The following is a 15,399-nucleotide window of genomic DNA, read 5'->3' as shown; positions in this document are numbered from 1 at the left end:
TCCCGGTCTATCTTTTGTTTGGTCCCCCTCATATTCTGGCACCCCACTGCACATTCAATGTCCTGCACTATACCAGCCTCAAATGTGCAACTCTGTGCCAATCCCATCCTGCAGGATCTAATCTGTTTCTTTCTGCATTTGCATATCCTCACCCAAAAGCCCACATCCAATCAGTTAGTTATCCCCTGGTTGAGGACTCCCCATGCAGAGCTGCAGGTAATTTGTACCCTACGTGGAGATGTTGATCAGTTGTTCCCTGTGTAGCGGTGCAAGTAATTTTTTCCTCATCTCACAGTAAATTCTAGGTTAACATTGTCTTGTTAGGGTTAACTTGGAAGAACCAGTTTTAAACCTGCTCACCTCCTCGCAGTGCCATGATGTTCTTCAGCCCCAGGTGTTTTGCCTTCTGAAGATGTTTTGTGATTTCGCTCTTGCTATGATTGACACACGTCATATGCAGAACAGTTTCCAGACCACAGAAGTTCACAGCAGTGTTTGCGATGATCATGGAGGATGTTTCCTTGTCGGAGGCAGGGTCTCCGGCAGGGTGCCAAGTCACATCGATAAAGAGGGGACCACCAGCTCCCATCCGATCAAACCTAGAATACAAGGAACAAACACATTCAGTGCAAAGGGGTCATGCAAGCAATTGTGACTCCCATTTCACCATGGCAGAGTTCATTCAGCTCCCATTCAGTCAGCTGGGAGGTAAAGAAACTTTCTAGAAAAATTAACAGCTGTACAACTTGGAGGATTCGGCTTGTGGTGTTTAATCACCACACAATGTGCATTTCAGACTTCTGTCGTTTCTCAAGGCTTTATAGGGACATTCATATTCCCTCCAAAGCGTTGTGCACATCCTTATATCACTTTCAATAATCCATTGTCTATAGTGAATAATTAAAAGTCAGTGCATCACATTTTACTCTATTCTGTATCTCAATGTTCCTTTGAATTGAACAAAATAAATCTTAAACAAGTGCATATCAAACAAAGACTTTACACGGCGCTTAAGGTAAATGAACTCCCCAACACACCCTGCCCAGAACTCCAGATAACATTTCAAAATATTTTACTCCATATTTCTTCAAGTTGGGGGAAAAAGGGATTTTCAGGGAGTAAACATAAGATCCCATTCTTAATGGGAGTATTTTATAGGCGGGTAAAAATACTTTTGAACTATAAAATAGAATTGATTTTAGGAAAATATTTCTTTGCACTTATTCCTGCACATTAAAAGATAAATTTTCCCTCTTCCAGACAAGCCATAGTAATAGAGGTTTCTTCACGTGGTTCAGACATAGCCAGGGAGATGTTTGGGTGCAAGCAGGGGGTGCAGGCTCCTGCGTGTCAGTTTCCCAATTTTTCTTGCAAGTGTTTTTACCCCCCACCCCATTTTTGTTTTTTGTGAGTATTTACCCATTTTCAGGCAGCCAAAGTGGGCGATACATTGCTTATCTGCAGGGTAGAGCCTGCCGTTCCATCAATCGCTGGCACGTTGCCACCACCTTATAGAGCGGATGCCTACTGTGGATAATGGTTAACCAAATCTCCCAACCCTCCACTTGGTGACCTTCAATAAGGCATTCAACCACAATTCCTCACGATACCAGATTCTTCTGCATGATACACCAAGCCAACTCCACTGCCCAGTAAGCCTACAAGAGACATTCCCACACTCACAGGGCATTTCCATCTTATACGTGGTACATTTTCTACATCTTGTACGTGCCACTTTTCCAAGAAACATTCTGTCACACCCACATGCTCACTTGTGTACAGGCGTGTTATAAATGCCATATCATATCACATATCGTATCTAGCTGCAAATGATACTGAAACAGCCGAATCTCTGTTGCCTCTGCAGGTCTTCCTTTCCTGTGCCATATACATACTTACCTAGAAATCAAGTTCACGCTTCCACTTGTCGTGCGAGGTGGAAAGAACTCCAGGGAGAACCACTTGTCTCCAGCTTCCATTCGGCGGCGCATCTTGTCCCGCAGACGCTCATGCCGTTCTGCATCCAAAATGGGAGTGGAGCATCGTGAACTTTCCTTGGAGCCATCGCTGCTACTCGCACTGCTGCTGTCTGACTTCAGGGGGTGGGTCACGCAGTCAGAGCCGTGCACCTCATTCACCATGATAAGCTTCCTGAAACCAAGAGAAGAAATGGTAGGGTGCACAAGAGGCGGTGATAAAGAGCCAAACGCACTGCAAGGTGGAAGTGAAAGCTTTACTTTTGCTGTGATAAAGTAGGCTACAGATTTATTTTGATACTTCAATAAAGATTGAAAAGTAGATAAAATACTGAAGATATAAATGGAAGTGGCAGGGCTGCTGTGCCCAGACATGTTCAAAGGCTTGAATGTTCTTGAGTTTATAAAAATACATAAACCAAAAAAAAGGGATACAAACTAGCCCCAAATCATCCTTGTGCAAATCGAACCCGATACATATGCAAATAGGCCCCTCGGCATGTAAATTGCCAGACATAAGCAGTGCTGCAAAATCTTCTAAGATTATTTCGCTTTTTCAGCACACCCCTAAATTGAATGAATTCTTCAAATTGAAAACGAATCAATGGAATACTTAAGTAATAATTTCATTATTACAGACATAGGAGATGGTGGGCAAGAAAAAGAGAATGCAAATGGACGACGCCTGAAAAAGGCTGCTAGTCCTAACAAAAGAAATCAGAGAGCAACATTACTCCACGGAAAGAAATAACAGGTAATATAGATGCTGGAGTCTACCCATCCTTCCATACTGCGTCTCAGATATGTTCACCAACATCAGTATCCCAGCCAAAACAACACACTCTATTGTCATTACTGTCAGAAAGGAGGAGGGCATGAATAAGATGTAAATGGTTTAATGTATGTCCATTTCTAGCTACAAATAAAGTACAAAGTATAAGAGAAAAAAACACGTGGTCTGAAAGGAAAACATTAACTGGGGTTGAATATTACAGTTTGCAGTTTCACCTCAAAATCTTTTCGCTCCCAGCAGATATTCTGGTGGTAGAAAGAGGAACAGTGGCAAGAAGCCCCATTAACCGCCATATGGAAGCAGGAAGAAGCTGACAAAAGCCTGCACAGCAGCTAATCTACCCCCCAGAGACTCTGGCTCAGTGCAAGTGAGGGTGTTTGAGGAGAGCAGCCTTCTTCAGAGACTCTTCTCCCTCTGCCTCTCTCTCATTCCACCCTGTCCATGGCACAATAGGAGGACAGGGCCGCACTAGGACGAGACTTCTCCATACAGAGACCAAATTATCAAGAACTCCAGGAGTGAAGACTGTGGTCCAGAAACCTAAAAGAGGGTGGGGGAGAGGAGAACTGGTGAGACCGGCAGGGAGGACGCGGCATAAGGCAAATGGAGGGGAGCAGCATTAGTGGGAAGAAACTGATGAGCGGGAATTACAACGGCTGGTAGAGCAAATTGAGAAACCATTGACATCTGATTTGAAGGCCAAGTGCCTAGCAGCATCGAGCACAAACTGAACAAAATGTCATCCTCCGAAGGGAGGTCCGAGTTACTAGCTTCCTGTGATAAAGAGACTGTTTGGGGTAGCATTGCACACTGATCATTGAAGTCCCAAGTTCTCAGATCCCCCTGAGAAATAGGCTCAGGGAAGGACCTTTACCGTCTGCAAACTGAAGTCAAGTAGTTCACAGATATGCCCAATACAGAGAGTGAAATGGTAACTGTTGCTGCTGGGAATAAAAAGTCCAGGTTTCCAGCCTTATAGAACAGGCAGCGTGTAAGAACAGTGTCCACTGACCAGACAAAGTTGTGAGATCAAACAACCGGACAAACTGTTTCTAATGAAGCCTTCAATGTTATCTCTATATCAAAGTCACTATTTTTAGGAATTGCCACAAAGCATTAGATCAGTGTTTTGATGAACACAAACCAGGAAGGGAACTCACGACTAAAGGGAATAATAATTATTTGTAGTTTTAATGCATTGTGGGGTACACTAATCTTAATGTTAGAAACATAACGTTTATTAAGTGGATATCTGGTTTCTATGATATTGGCGGTAGTATATTTTTGGGAACTAGTTAAGTGTAAATATCTCGACTAATTGTATCAGTTGATTAATTGATGGAATTAATTATGGTTTGAGTTTAATAAGTAGGAATGTTTTATCTATTTCATCGAATTTTAGTACGATGTGAAATCAATTAGTAAGCATTTTATTGTTGACACTGATTGTATAGAAGTCTATGGTTTGATATAAACCAATTTGACTAATAAATAAGGTTTACAGCATACCCCCACCAATCACAGACCCCATACTGATAAAAATCACTGTCCCACACAAATAAAGTTCTACATTCCCGCCTACAAACCTTTCAAAGGAATCATTCATATTATAGATCTTTTTTCAGATCTGGTTATCAGGAGAATGACTCCCTTCTCGAGGTATCTGGATTTTACAGTTCAACAAAACCAGGGGGAATTACTCCCTTCCCCTAGCCTTGGTTACCAGGAGAATGACTCCCTTCTCCTGGTATCTTGACTTTAGAGTTCGCTACAATTAGGGGAAATGTCTCCCTTCCCCCGATATCCCTTTCACCTTGCTTTCACAGTTCAAGACTTTCAAGCTTTCACTTTGAGGGTCCCAGATCCAGGCTTCCCAGTCTCCAGATTTGGGCAGACTTGGTTCACTCCCCTGCCAAATACTGAAACGAGGAAGGTGTACTCCTCTTCTCTTGTGGGTGCCACATTTCTCCTCTTCTTTGTATTTGGGTACTTGGAGTCCTTTTCTCAAAAGTACTGTCACGAGGAGGACAACTCAGGTTGTTCTCTTGTTCCTGGGTCCTCGACCCTTCCCGGTGGTCAGTGGCTTTACTCGATCACCAGCCAAAGGAAGATTCCCTCCAATCTTTACAATTCTCTCTACACGGTCGCAGACCCAGTTTGTCCACTGTCTGGGTTTGTGTGTGTAACTCTCACAACTTTCCGTTGGCTTCACGATCCTTGCAGTGTAGGAATTGGTCCCCACTATCCTCTCTACGTCCCAGCCGGTCGGACCGTAGCCCAGTTAATTTTAGGGACTCTTGTGCACAGCGATGGCTCTTCTGGGGACTGGAGTTGGCTGTCTGATCCTCTTCCGTGGTCGTCCGCTTTTCGCATCTGCTTCTGTGACTACCAGCAATATAAGTATGGCTCTGGGACCATGCGATCCGCCTTCTTACAGAGCCCTTTACCTCTGCCTGGCCTCACGGTCAAAGGACCGACCTGCGTCCGGTCTATGAAAAACCTGAAGGTGTCTCCCTAGCTAGTCCCCAGGGATCTATCATCCGGGTGGCCAGGACATGACCATCGCTATTAGATCCAGTTCCTGAGGGTGGACCAGTGGGGGAGGATTACCTGGATGGGGGCTCCTCAGAGAGTCGGGGTGGGACACCGACGGGTGAGATATGATATCCCCCTTCTTTTAACACCTTTTCCCCATCCTACCACGTAGGTTGTCTGCCCCACAAATCCTACCAATCTCGTCTTTCTCAGTCTACCAACCATTTTCTTTCTAACGACACTTTTTCCCCATCCTACCCCGTAGGACACTTGATACCTCTAACACCCACTTTTTCCAATACAAATACTTTTTGTTACTGTGATAGAAAAACACAGACCAATGTTCATGTTGGTTACCCGACATGTCCTGATACAAGGGTCAGGCAAAGTCAGACAATTAACTGAAATCGCTCACACCTGATGGCCCTTTCCTTTCCCCACAGAGATAAAGGGTGGAGCAAGAAAGCACACTACGAGCACGGCAGGCAGCACGACGAGACAGCTAATCCGGTGCGGCAGTTCAAGAGAAGGAGAAAGGTGGCGGGAAGCGAGAGGGTGGTGAGGAGAGAAGTGACCTTGACTTTTTCGTCCCAGACCTGCAGAACCTTCCTGGAGGAGAGCCTAAGAGTGCAGACAATAGCACAAGTGTCTTGCAACAGATGTCAACGGTACACGGAGCGTGTCGATGCTGATAAGCGGGAGCGAGGGAAACTCCTGCTTCCATGGTACTGGCATGGACTCCAGAAAAGCCATAAGCCAAACGGTTCATCACAGCTGGTGAGTTAAGGGTAGAACCGATCAGAACCGGTCTGTGTTGAATGAGAAATGCAAAGTGGCAAGTTTGAGCCTAGTTAAAGGAATTGTTGAAAAACTGTACAAGTATTGAGGGGAGACCAGCTGCAGAGGTAACCGACACCACGGTGGGTGTCACTCCGAGACACTCTGGTCAAACCCTGTTTGAGTGAGTGAAACTACAGAAACCAGAAGGCCGTAGGAGAGCCACCAGAAGAGTTCAAAGTGGTCATACTGGAGTTCTAGTAAAATCCTTGTACAATCGAAAGACTGAAGTACAAATCAGAGAATGTAAGGGAAGTGAATCCTGCATGGTGAAAGTAAAAGGGCAGTGAATCCTGTGAACATTGAGAGTCAAAGTGAATGTGAAATTGGACCGACTGAACCCAGAAGACGTTTGCTAACGAAAAGTGGGACAAAGTCTAAAGTCCCAAAAACAGGGGATTGACAAAGGTAAACCGGAACTGTTTGAAAAGACATTGCTCTTTGTGAGCAAAGGGTTGGCACCCAGTAGAGGGGGACCCAGGTGTGAAGTCATCACCCAATGTGAACTGTGAAAGAGAACTTTGTGTTTGTTGTGTTATTGGATACATCAGGCCATCGAAGGCAAGAGGCTTTCAGGAGAAACAAGACTTGGCCATCAACGGTTCCGATTGCTGCCATTGGAACGGTTAACTCGTGCTGGGAAAGCCAGAGTGTGTGCTGTGCTCCAGACTCTCATCTTACCCCGTACAGAAAACGTGGGGGAGGGAGTCCCAGTTTAACGCATTCTGACATTATTTACGAACACTTCCTTATTTTCCTGAAAACTATCCCCCGCCCTTTTTGTATTAGTTGTGAGGTTTGGCAATAGGTTTCTTAGTATAGGCCTTTTTGTTTTGACACAACACCACTAGGACTGCCTTATTTTTCATTTGATGGTCAACGCTTGTTCCCATCTTAAGATTTAGGTTTAGATTAGGCGTTTTTCCAACCTGCATACAAAATTCATTGTTCAATAAACACCCTTGAACTTGATCACTTGTGTCTATCTGTACTGTTGTCACCACGAGTTCCTCACAGGTTCTGGAGAGCCACCTGTTAGGGAGAATTCTCCTTTCATGGCTAATTTCCCTCACCTAGTGAGTCCCCCAGCAACTTTGCTGGACTTCTGGAGTTTTTTTTTTTCACTTGGTAAGAGTGTGAGCTTTTCCCACACTCTTACCTGTGTTTTGCTATTTGTTTCTACCCGTTTCTTTATGATTATGGGCTCTGGAGTACAACACTTCAGTAGCCCCCTTCTTGGTGTGCGTCACCCAGCACCTTCTATGCTGTGACACAGGGTTCTCGTTCAGACTCCCCCGACTCCATTTCTGAGGAGACTACCGTCCCCCAGAAAAGGGTAAAGTTACCATTAACTTTACTTAGTCAATCTACCACAGGGCCAGTGCAACCCATCTTCCATGGAGGACTGGAAAGAGAATTAGTATCCCTTTTTATCTGTACCTCCTAGAGCATTGTTTCGCTCTTTTAACATTTAGACTTGGCTGGTGGCAGTGGTATCTACCCTAACTTTTCTACCGCGATTATATTAGATAAACGTGGTATTGTTCTTGGCTATTAGATCAGCCTCGAACATAAACCCGCTTGACCAAATCGTCTTTCTTTTGGCTCCGGTTGGGTTTATTCGCCATTTCTTTTTGTTAAAGTCCTTCTTGTGTTTTACTTTGTGCGGCAAACTAGGTTTGCCTTCTTTGTTCACTGTCTTTTGGCGGGCTACAGCTCAGAAGCCCTCCTCAAGGCGCCTGGGTGTCTAGGTGTGCTGAATGTGAGGGAGGGGTGTAGTCACCCCCTGCACAGGGTATCCTAGGAAACCCAAGTCGCACTTCGTCATGATTGGCCAGGGTAGTTGTCCGGGCTGGACAACCCTCCTGCTGGGTGATTGACAGCCAGGCTGTGTGAATGGGGGTTTTGCGCATAAAAGGCAGGTCTCTTGGGCTAGAAGTCAGAGTCACCACTGGAACTACAAGGAACCGAAGAGAACGAAGGCTGCTGCAACTACCCCGTCCCGGTGAAGCCCTGCTGCAGCCCTGAGCTATCTTCACTTCAACGACTAAGAGGAGATCCAGTCTGGAGTCTTCTTCCCTTGAGCTTGGTGGGGATAACCAGCTCATCTTGAACAGCCAGAGGATCCTCTTCCTTGGTCGAAATCGCTGCACACTCTGCTGTAGTGGTCCGGATAGCCACCTGAAGAGCCTCTCCTGTTTTTAAGGAGTGCACCTTTTATTCCTTGTCGCTGCTGCCGGCTTCATCCCTGTGTGGTGCAGACCCCCTTCAGATGTCCTCCTTCACAACGAAGCTCCAGGAATCGTAGGTCTGCGGGAAACCAACAGGAACAACTGCCAGGGGACCAGCTGCACCATTGGAACAAGGTACTGTGTTCTGCTTGAGGAAACTGGGTGGATCCCCTTTTCTTCATTTGCAAGGCTTGCCCTTGTCTTCCCTCCTTCTTATAACTATTGCTTCCGAACATTGACAATATTGAAGTACTTTTGGCTACATTGAATCGTGAACTCTCTGACTGTGTGATCTTCAGCAACAGGCCCCCTGTGTCATTCGACCCTGGCTCCGGCCCTTTGACTTTTGAACTACTGTCTCTGAGCGTTTCTCGATTCTGTTTCACTAACCGAAATATTGCCTGTGATTTTTGCCTTCAACTCTGGGTATATCAGTGCCAAGTGTGTTTTTGCCCCGCTAGCATTTCATGTCACGGATACACGTTTATTTAGTAGACCGAACTGTCAAAAAGTGATCGCAATCGTATTTGCGGTAACATGTTTTGTTCGTAACACTGGTTCATTTAAACACAGGGTACTTACCTTGAGACATACTGCACAAAGCGAATTGGTTAGTTGTAGCATATTTAACGTGTGGTTTTTGTTTAAGTTTAATAGAAGTGTTGTGTTTATAACGAATGGTTTAAAAATAAATGTACTTCTATTTTTCTACCTGAAATCTTGAGTCAGTGTTTGCTTGAGTCACAGTAATTGTGGTCCCTTTGTGTAATCTCTGCTACTGCTCATATACTCTTGAGATCAGCCTGGCTGCTCCGCCACTGCTACCACTCTCACATAGCGGTACAGGCTTGTACCAAAGGTAAAACTTGTATTGCCACCTGTAGTCTTAATTGTGTATAGTGGTCCCTAAGGGCACTGGACAGGATTCTGCCTAACACCACCTTCTGCAACTCAGTGGCTTCTCCTGCTCTCAGATCTCTGTCGTCTCTCTGCTCCAGTGTCCCACAGCTTCCACCCTTGCTGTTGCTCAGGGGTTGGCTTGAACATAGTAAGTCCTTTTGTTTTTATCGTAAGCGGACATAGAAGACTAGACTGCTTATTCAAGTGCTCTGCTTTGCTCTTCCTTTTTCCACACGTCGTCCAAATCCCAGTACTTGTTAAGTAGGTCTCCCTTACGTAGTCCCTGCCCTTCCTCTTCACAGTAGTTAATACGTTTTTGGGCTTACAGACATGCATAGAAGAATGGGATATGGAGTTGGGTTCTATAGGACAGGAATGTGTGTAGGATGTGTGTGGATGGTTGTGATACTGCGTTCCCCCGAGATGTTCTCCTTTGTCCCTAGAGGGGAGGTCTCTCCCCATGAGATCCTCCCGCTGAGTGCCACCCCCAGGGGGCTATCAGGTAGTGGCCTCACCACCCTGGCCTCATGTGAAGGGGATTCCCTCAGGGAGAAGTGACGACATCTCGGGATCTGTCACAACTCAAATAAACTTGCTGTTCTACAAATCCAAGTTCTTGCCAGTAACCAGTCACACATTGCCACCTGATGGGGAACTGCTCCGAACAACAGAGCCCTAAAGATGTTCTTCTTCAGGGAATAGTTTATATGTGCCTATTATTCTTTGCATTCTAGTAATTGTTTTTATAATTATAAAGGGAGAGGGGGCCCAAAGAAAAGGACAACGGGACCACGGTAAGCAATTCAATTAATGTAGGATGTGGGAGACCTTGGGATCTCTGGGACAGGAATCGGTTGTCTGACGGCCAGAGGACACCATTTGGGGGAAAGGGAGAGCCCAATGTTTGCCAGTTCATGCTCTAGAGACTGCAGTTACAGTAGCACACGTTTTGAAGCTGCTCTGACCTATTCAGGGATTTGATCCACCCAGAACTCTCGACAGGAATATATCAAAGAACTATTGATGTATTATTGTACTTTAGGACACTTCCAGTCTCATGCAAATATGAATCAACTTCAGAGTTCAAACCTTGCTGGTGTGTTCTGTATTGTCATGGCTTTTAGCCATGCTTTTGCTGTGGCAGTGAAAACAACAAAGCAAAAGGTCCCATGGGCTAATACTTCAACACCCGAACAGCCCAAGGGAAGGCAGCAATATTTTAGTGGGAGACACCTAAAAAATGTTCAACCAGGAACAATAATTACCCCAGGATCAATCTATTGAGGCATGCAATTAAATGATTGTTCATGGGTGAAACGTCTAGGAGAAATTCGGGCCTAAACCACATCATTTTTCTCAGCTAGATCGATGTGACGATTTCCTAAGCACGGATCATCCAGCCATACACTTCTACCTAGTTCTCAAAAATACTCAGTCGTGGATTACCGCTACAAGACCCCACCACACAAAATATAGAACTTAGTCCAAATTAAGTAACTGGAGGTCAGATCAATGGAACGTCTAGTCAAGGAGAAAACTAGTGGAGAGGAGAAGAGAGGGGTAGAGAGGAGTGTCTTGAAGAGAACCAGAGGGCAGGCAAAAAGAACAAAAAAAAAAAGAAACCGTTGAACTTGTCTGTTAAGCTCCAATAACGAGGTGTGGGTTTGTTGTCATGGGAAGAAGGCAGTCATTAAGAGGTTCTGCACGGATGTGAAAGGCTGGAAGGAGGAAATGAATGTATGACAGTTTGGCGTTGGGGCAAGCTTGGGAGGAATTCCAATGTCTGCATTTCTGTGATTTGTGATAGTGACTGAGGGGAGCATTATGGGCTGGGCAAAGGAGTTTGAGGGATTAGAGAAGTCTGTTAAAAGAGGAGCAGGGGTCTATGGAAGGCTATCTTTCAGATACTACCTTATGTGCCTCAAAGTCTGCTTCAGACACGCAGCATTTACTTGTCTCTGGGTGAAGGGGCGGTCATTCTCAATAGGGTCCCTCTGATGGAGTTTCTGCCCACAAGACGATCCTACATAAATGAGCAGTGGTTAAACATTTCCCTTATCTGCGTGGAGAGATAGGTGTCCCGGTTGATGGCCATGCCACAAACAGATACGATGGGAGTCTTTACAGAGTGACCCTGATGGTCACAGATGCTGAAGCCTTGCCATTGTTGCACATTGTGTTCGCAATACGAAAAATCCATGGAGAAGTTACTCCGGTGTTTTATGTATTTTTTTTTATTATCCAATAGCATTTTTCAAAAAGAAAATAAATCAACCACTACATGCCAAGAGCAGTGTATTCATGTGTTGCGCTCTCTGAGAAAAGAGGACGCCAGATGCACCTCCTTTTTCTTGGCCTTTCGTAGACTCCATCCTGTGCCAAAAATGGGGATTTGCGTGCCATTCTGTCCTCAAATCCCTGTTTGCCGAATGGGGATTTGCGGGCAGAATGATGCGCAAATCCCATTTTTACACGAAAAGAATCCATGAATCAGAGCCTGTTAACATAGCTCTAGATGTGCTGAATGCGCGGTGTAGACACACCCAATGTAAACATTACACATTTTGTATCAAGTTCTTATTTAAGACTCGTTGTAAGCTCTGCATGAACCGGATCATGTGCTTGGCGTAAGCAGAATATAAAACAAAGCACTGTAAGGAGCACATACTGTGCTGCCAGATACGCATTGTACGGTTTTCGGAATTGCATTCACATTGTAAACGCTGGGCAATGTATACCATTTGTTAAATGTAGTTAGCCAGACTGTAAATACTGCCTCATTGTAGGAAGGCAGCAATTTAGTATACACAGTACTATTTGTATAATGCAGACATGCAGAATTGTGTCATGTTCTCGACACTCCCCACACACTGCTTCAGACTGCAAATGATTTACAAATAGCTGTATTAATACTGGTTTGCTCAGCTCAGTAGAGTGCGTACAATTCAGAGGCAAGAGTCCTGAGTAAAATACAGGAGGAGAGTCTGGAAAGGGAAAGAAGTTATCGCTTAATCATAGTGGCCAAAAGCAAACAGCACTCGTCAAGGAAAAGTGACCCAAGTCTACCAATCAAGCTTGGCACACAAGCACCAGGTATTGACAAGCAACCAAGCCACACCTTCCCCTCCGTCCAAAGTACCAGACATAGATCTACAACCGACCATGCCAGGGAGTTGACTGTGTGACACACAAGTTCCAGCCAGACAAATACATGATTGGGATAAACAGGTTGTGTTTGTCTCCGTCTGTCCCAATCTGTAAGGCGTGAGGACCTCTTAACAGACCTCATCTAAGAGCTTGCGTTCAACTGAGGACAGGACAAGGGGGTGTAGGGTGGGGCGGCTTGCATCCAATCCTTTACCACAGAGTTCTGCATTATTCACGAGATGCTCTTCTCCAAGCCAGTTGTGCCCCCCACACTACCTACTCATGCCACGCAGTATCAGAGTTCCTTTGCCTCTAGCATAAATGGTGTTAGGCTCCCGATCCCTCAAAGTATAGTGTCTCCCAGCGTATGTATCATCACATTAACGGTGATTGTAATTTGCTGATTCTAATATCCATTCCTCCTCCAGTGAATCGTCAAACATCCTTATTTATTTCTGAAACCCAATTCCTTGGGAAGTAATCATTTTGGCCAAGCTCTCTCCTGCTGGATCAATTGCACAATTTTTTTTTAAATAAAATGTAAACAAAAAAAGAGTAAAATGGCACATTTTAAGAAGCTTCCTTCCTTGCACTGTCATCAATATTTTTAAGATTGAAATATCTACGATGTAAGGCATTGTGATGAATCCTGCGAAGTCATCACGTATTCCCCATTGGTAGTCTCCTCCCACATGGCCAGGGAAAGGCAGCTGCTACTGATCCTGACCCTGGGGGTGATTTCAGGAGGGAGGATCATGCGGGTGGGGATGGCTGTTAGGGGGAGGTGATGGATCCAACAAAAGAGACACAGTATTCTTCCCTTTTCTGTGAAGACGACCACCGATTCCAGAGTTTCTAATGGCATGTTGTCATTATTCAGAACCCTTTAATTGTAAGAACTTGAAACCTACTTCTGTTAAACATCTCAAACAGAACTTTATTAATTTTTCACATATACATAAAGCCTCTAAAACACATTCGACATCTGATGTTTGTGATTGTTATGTAGACAAAAGGATTTCACTATGTAAGTTTAAACAGTGTGAAAATCCTTTCAACTCCCATTCCCAGAAAGCTTTGAGTACTGGGACGAAGAAGCAGAGCCGGGAGTTAATGTGGAGTAACAGTGGTACCAAGTATAACGTGCAATCTAGTTTGTCACTCACTCATTCCGCTGTGTAGGACATTTAAACTCGATAATCAGCTACAGGTGAAAGAAGGTAAAGGAGAAGTCGAAGCAAGCTGCAGAGAGCGCGGACCGGGAAGCGGACCAAGATGCAGAGGCAGAATTACAAAGCTGAGCTGCAGAGACACTTACAGGCAGGTGCCTGGAGATGTAAGGTGCTGGAGGAGAGCAACGCCAGTAAACTCATAGCAGGAGCCCTGGAGGGGCTGCTAGATGTGAAATCTTCACCGTGGGACCGGAGACGACGCGGTCCTGTGGCATGGAAACAGTGCCATCGGCAAAGCAGAAGAAAGCCGACTCGGGAACCGAGAGAAACCTGGCCTGATGGGAAAAGCTTTCCAAACAGAAAACCTCTGCCATAGCTGCACGTAGAACCGGTGAGTCGACCCAGAGGAGTTGGGGGCCCCGGGCCGTGCCCACAAGTTATTGAACACTTTGGAATATATTCTGAATATCGACCAAGTAGATCTGAAGCACAAGGGCAACAGTGGTACAACTCTCCTTATATGAGATGTCAATTTGGGGAAAATTTGAAACCACATTGCTATAAGATAAAAGACTTTAAAGAAGAAATACTAGGGCAAAACCTGTAAAATCCTCCTTATGTGAAATGTTAATTTGGGGAACCCTGGAACAAGCACTGCTAAAAGCAAATCTATATTAAGAACGAAGTTGACAGACAGAACTTCAGCCAACCCCCCCATATATGGGATTTCAGTGCGGGGGAAGTTGGAACAAGTTGGAACTGAAGTCAACAAAAGTTCAACCAATGAAAGTACAAATGTGGTATACTTTAAAAAGGAAAGTGAACATTGCAGCCAGGTAGTAACATGGATGAATATCAGGTAGTAACGTTTTTGGGAAAAGATACCTAGCAGGAGAGTAGGCCAGGGGATCTGCAAGGACCAAAAAGGAGATATTCCTGGCAGGAGAGAAAACCAGGATATCTATTAAGTTGGAGAGTTCCTGGCAGGGGTATATACCAGGAAATCCATTCTTGTGTTAAAGAGATACTTTGTCATGTTAAACCTTTGTTGAAATGGAACATTTGTCTTGCCATCCTGAACATTAGGAAAGACTTGTACATGCTAAATTCCAACTAGTGTGTGGAAAGGATATTTGTTTGGTCATTCTGAAAATCATAAAATACTTTATCATCATATATTCCAACCTGTGTTATACAAAGGACATTTGCTTTGCCGTTTTGAGGAGAACCAAGTGAGAGAGACCTGTTTAGTACTTTTAATAGAACTTAGGTGAAACGGAACATTCTAAGCACATTTACTGAAACGGCTCCGGGAAAGGGAACAAACCCTTGACACATTTTTGTTGAATTGAAAACAAGAACATTTTCCTTGCATCTTTTGATTCTGTGTGTTAGTGTGAGGGTCAGATGTTTCTTGGACACCAGGTGAATTTGCTTTAGTTTTAGTCTCATAGGCAAGAACATTCTCTTTTGGATAGAGAAAGATAGGTCTTTATCCAAACCCCTTTTCTTTTAATGAGAACATTACAACTTTGTGGCTTCCTCTCATTGCTGACCCATCGGAACATCTTCCAGTCTCTTCTTCTATCGTCCTACCTCGTTCTGCTCTTCAGCACACTACTGCTGACTCCCTCCTCTTACTGATATCCTTCCCGAGCTCCTACCATTACTCATCCATCTGTCAAAACCTGCATTCCCTCCAATGAAGCCCACATGTCCGTTACTCCCCCTCATCACTTGGACTCTCGTCTCCCTCAGCTCATTGTGGGCCCCACCCCACACCGCCAATGCTCTTAGAAAAATCTGCC

General features: G+C 44.8%; 1 protein-coding gene across 3 annotated transcripts in view; it reads right to left on the bottom strand.

Moving 5' to 3' along the window:
- The window catches only part of MTHFR (methylenetetrahydrofolate reductase), a 222,111-nt gene that overhangs the window by 103,387 nt on the left and 103,325 nt on the right, over window positions 1–15,399 (bottom strand). For all 3 annotated transcript variants that reach the window (XM_069609914.1, XM_069609915.1, XM_069609913.1), the window contains exons 2-3: window positions 1,900–2,151; window positions 361–599 (exon numbers count right to left, since the gene is read on the bottom strand). In XM_069609914.1, the coding sequence (XP_069466015.1) occupies window positions 361–599; window positions 1,900–2,141 (481 nt within the window). In that variant the 5' untranslated portion in view covers window positions 2,142–2,151. The remainder of the gene's footprint in view (window positions 1–360; window positions 600–1,899; window positions 2,152–15,399) is intronic.

This window comes from Ambystoma mexicanum, chromosome 8 (assembly GCF_040938575.1).
Source record: "Ambystoma mexicanum isolate Mex_15411 chromosome 8, UKY_AmexF1_1, whole genome shotgun sequence".
In the NCBI taxonomy this organism is placed as follows: domain Eukaryota; kingdom Metazoa; phylum Chordata; class Amphibia; order Caudata; family Ambystomatidae; genus Ambystoma; species Ambystoma mexicanum.
The sequence above is the reverse complement of the archived record's forward strand: the minus strand, read 5'-3'. Positions and strand labels throughout refer to the sequence as shown.